Here is a 978-nt window from a genome sequence, read left to right as displayed (position 1 = left end):
TATATATATATTTCTTATTTTCTCAGAGACTGACAGTTTACCTGCACTCCAAGAAAACTCCTCCATATGTTATCAATCTAGATCCTGCGGTTCATGAGGTCCCTTTTCCAGCCAACATTGGTATGTTACTGTTACTCCTTTTCGGTGCTGGTTCTCGTACCTGAGCAGGTACGTTCAAACAAATGTAAAAATCCAAACTAATTAAATTCATAATTTTAGTGATTTTACAAGTTGCTCATGCCACTTTACTCATGTTTTTGTGTTTGTTAGCATAAAATAAACATTTAAAATTCAAAATATAAGATAAAAGTGATTTTAAAAGCCATATGAGTTGCCAAATAATTATGGACAGATTTAGAAAATAATGTTTATGAGTCTTGAAGTTTTGAGAACATATTTAAAGTCCAGAATGATTTGATAGCAGTGCTTTGATATAACAGGTTGGGCACTGGAACCAGCACCATGTAAAAGCAGTGGAGTTTCGCTCAGGCTTAATTTATTGATTAAAACGCTGAAAAATAAGACGCTTTTGGTTTTTATTGTGGATAAATGTTCATGATTGGTTGATTACATTAATGTCAAAGATTACGTCTGATTGTGGTTTTCCTTACAGACATCAGAGACACTGTCAATTACAAGGAAGTCATGAAACAGTATCCTTTCAGTTTGAAATGAGGTGCCTTGTGCTGTGAATCATATATCAAATATCAGGGAATTGTAAGATTACGGCGCTTTCTAAATAGTTTTTAATTATGTAATTATGCCCAGCTCTTATATCATTTTTTTGATATACATTACTTTTAGTGAGTGCATTCTCTATGAAAAATCCTTATCCAGTGAATCACAAATGACTGGAAAAGTTATGGAAATTGATTGGTCAAAAAGTGTATGAACCCTGGTGTAACAAAGTTCGTAGTCATGGGAAGGAGGAGGTGGGAACCGGCGAACATTTAAAGAAAACTTTAATAAAATAAACAA

The 978-nt window shown here is 33.3% G+C and overlaps 1 protein-coding gene across 1 annotated transcript in view; it reads left to right on the top strand.

Annotated features, from left to right (window-relative positions):
* Positions 1 to 20: 20 nt before the first annotated feature.
* The window catches only part of LOC107578002 (GPN-loop GTPase 1-like), a gene marked incomplete at its 5' end in the record, with an annotated part of 9,512 nt that continues 8,554 nt past the window's right edge, over positions 21 to 978 (top strand). Inside the window, 2 exons of the mRNA XM_016264014.1 lie at positions 21 to 120; positions 614 to 653. Coding sequence (XP_016119500.1) covers positions 21 to 120; positions 614 to 653 — 140 coding nt within the window. The remainder of the gene's footprint in view (positions 121 to 613; positions 654 to 978) is intronic.

Source organism: Sinocyclocheilus grahami, unplaced genomic scaffold (genome assembly GCF_001515645.1).
Source record: "Sinocyclocheilus grahami isolate Dianchi unplaced genomic scaffold, SAMN03320097.WGS_v1.1 scaffold8241.1, whole genome shotgun sequence".
In the NCBI taxonomy this organism is placed as follows: domain Eukaryota; kingdom Metazoa; phylum Chordata; class Actinopteri; order Cypriniformes; family Cyprinidae; genus Sinocyclocheilus; species Sinocyclocheilus grahami.
Note: the sequence above shows the minus strand (reverse complement) of the source record. Positions and strands in the feature narration are given on the sequence as shown.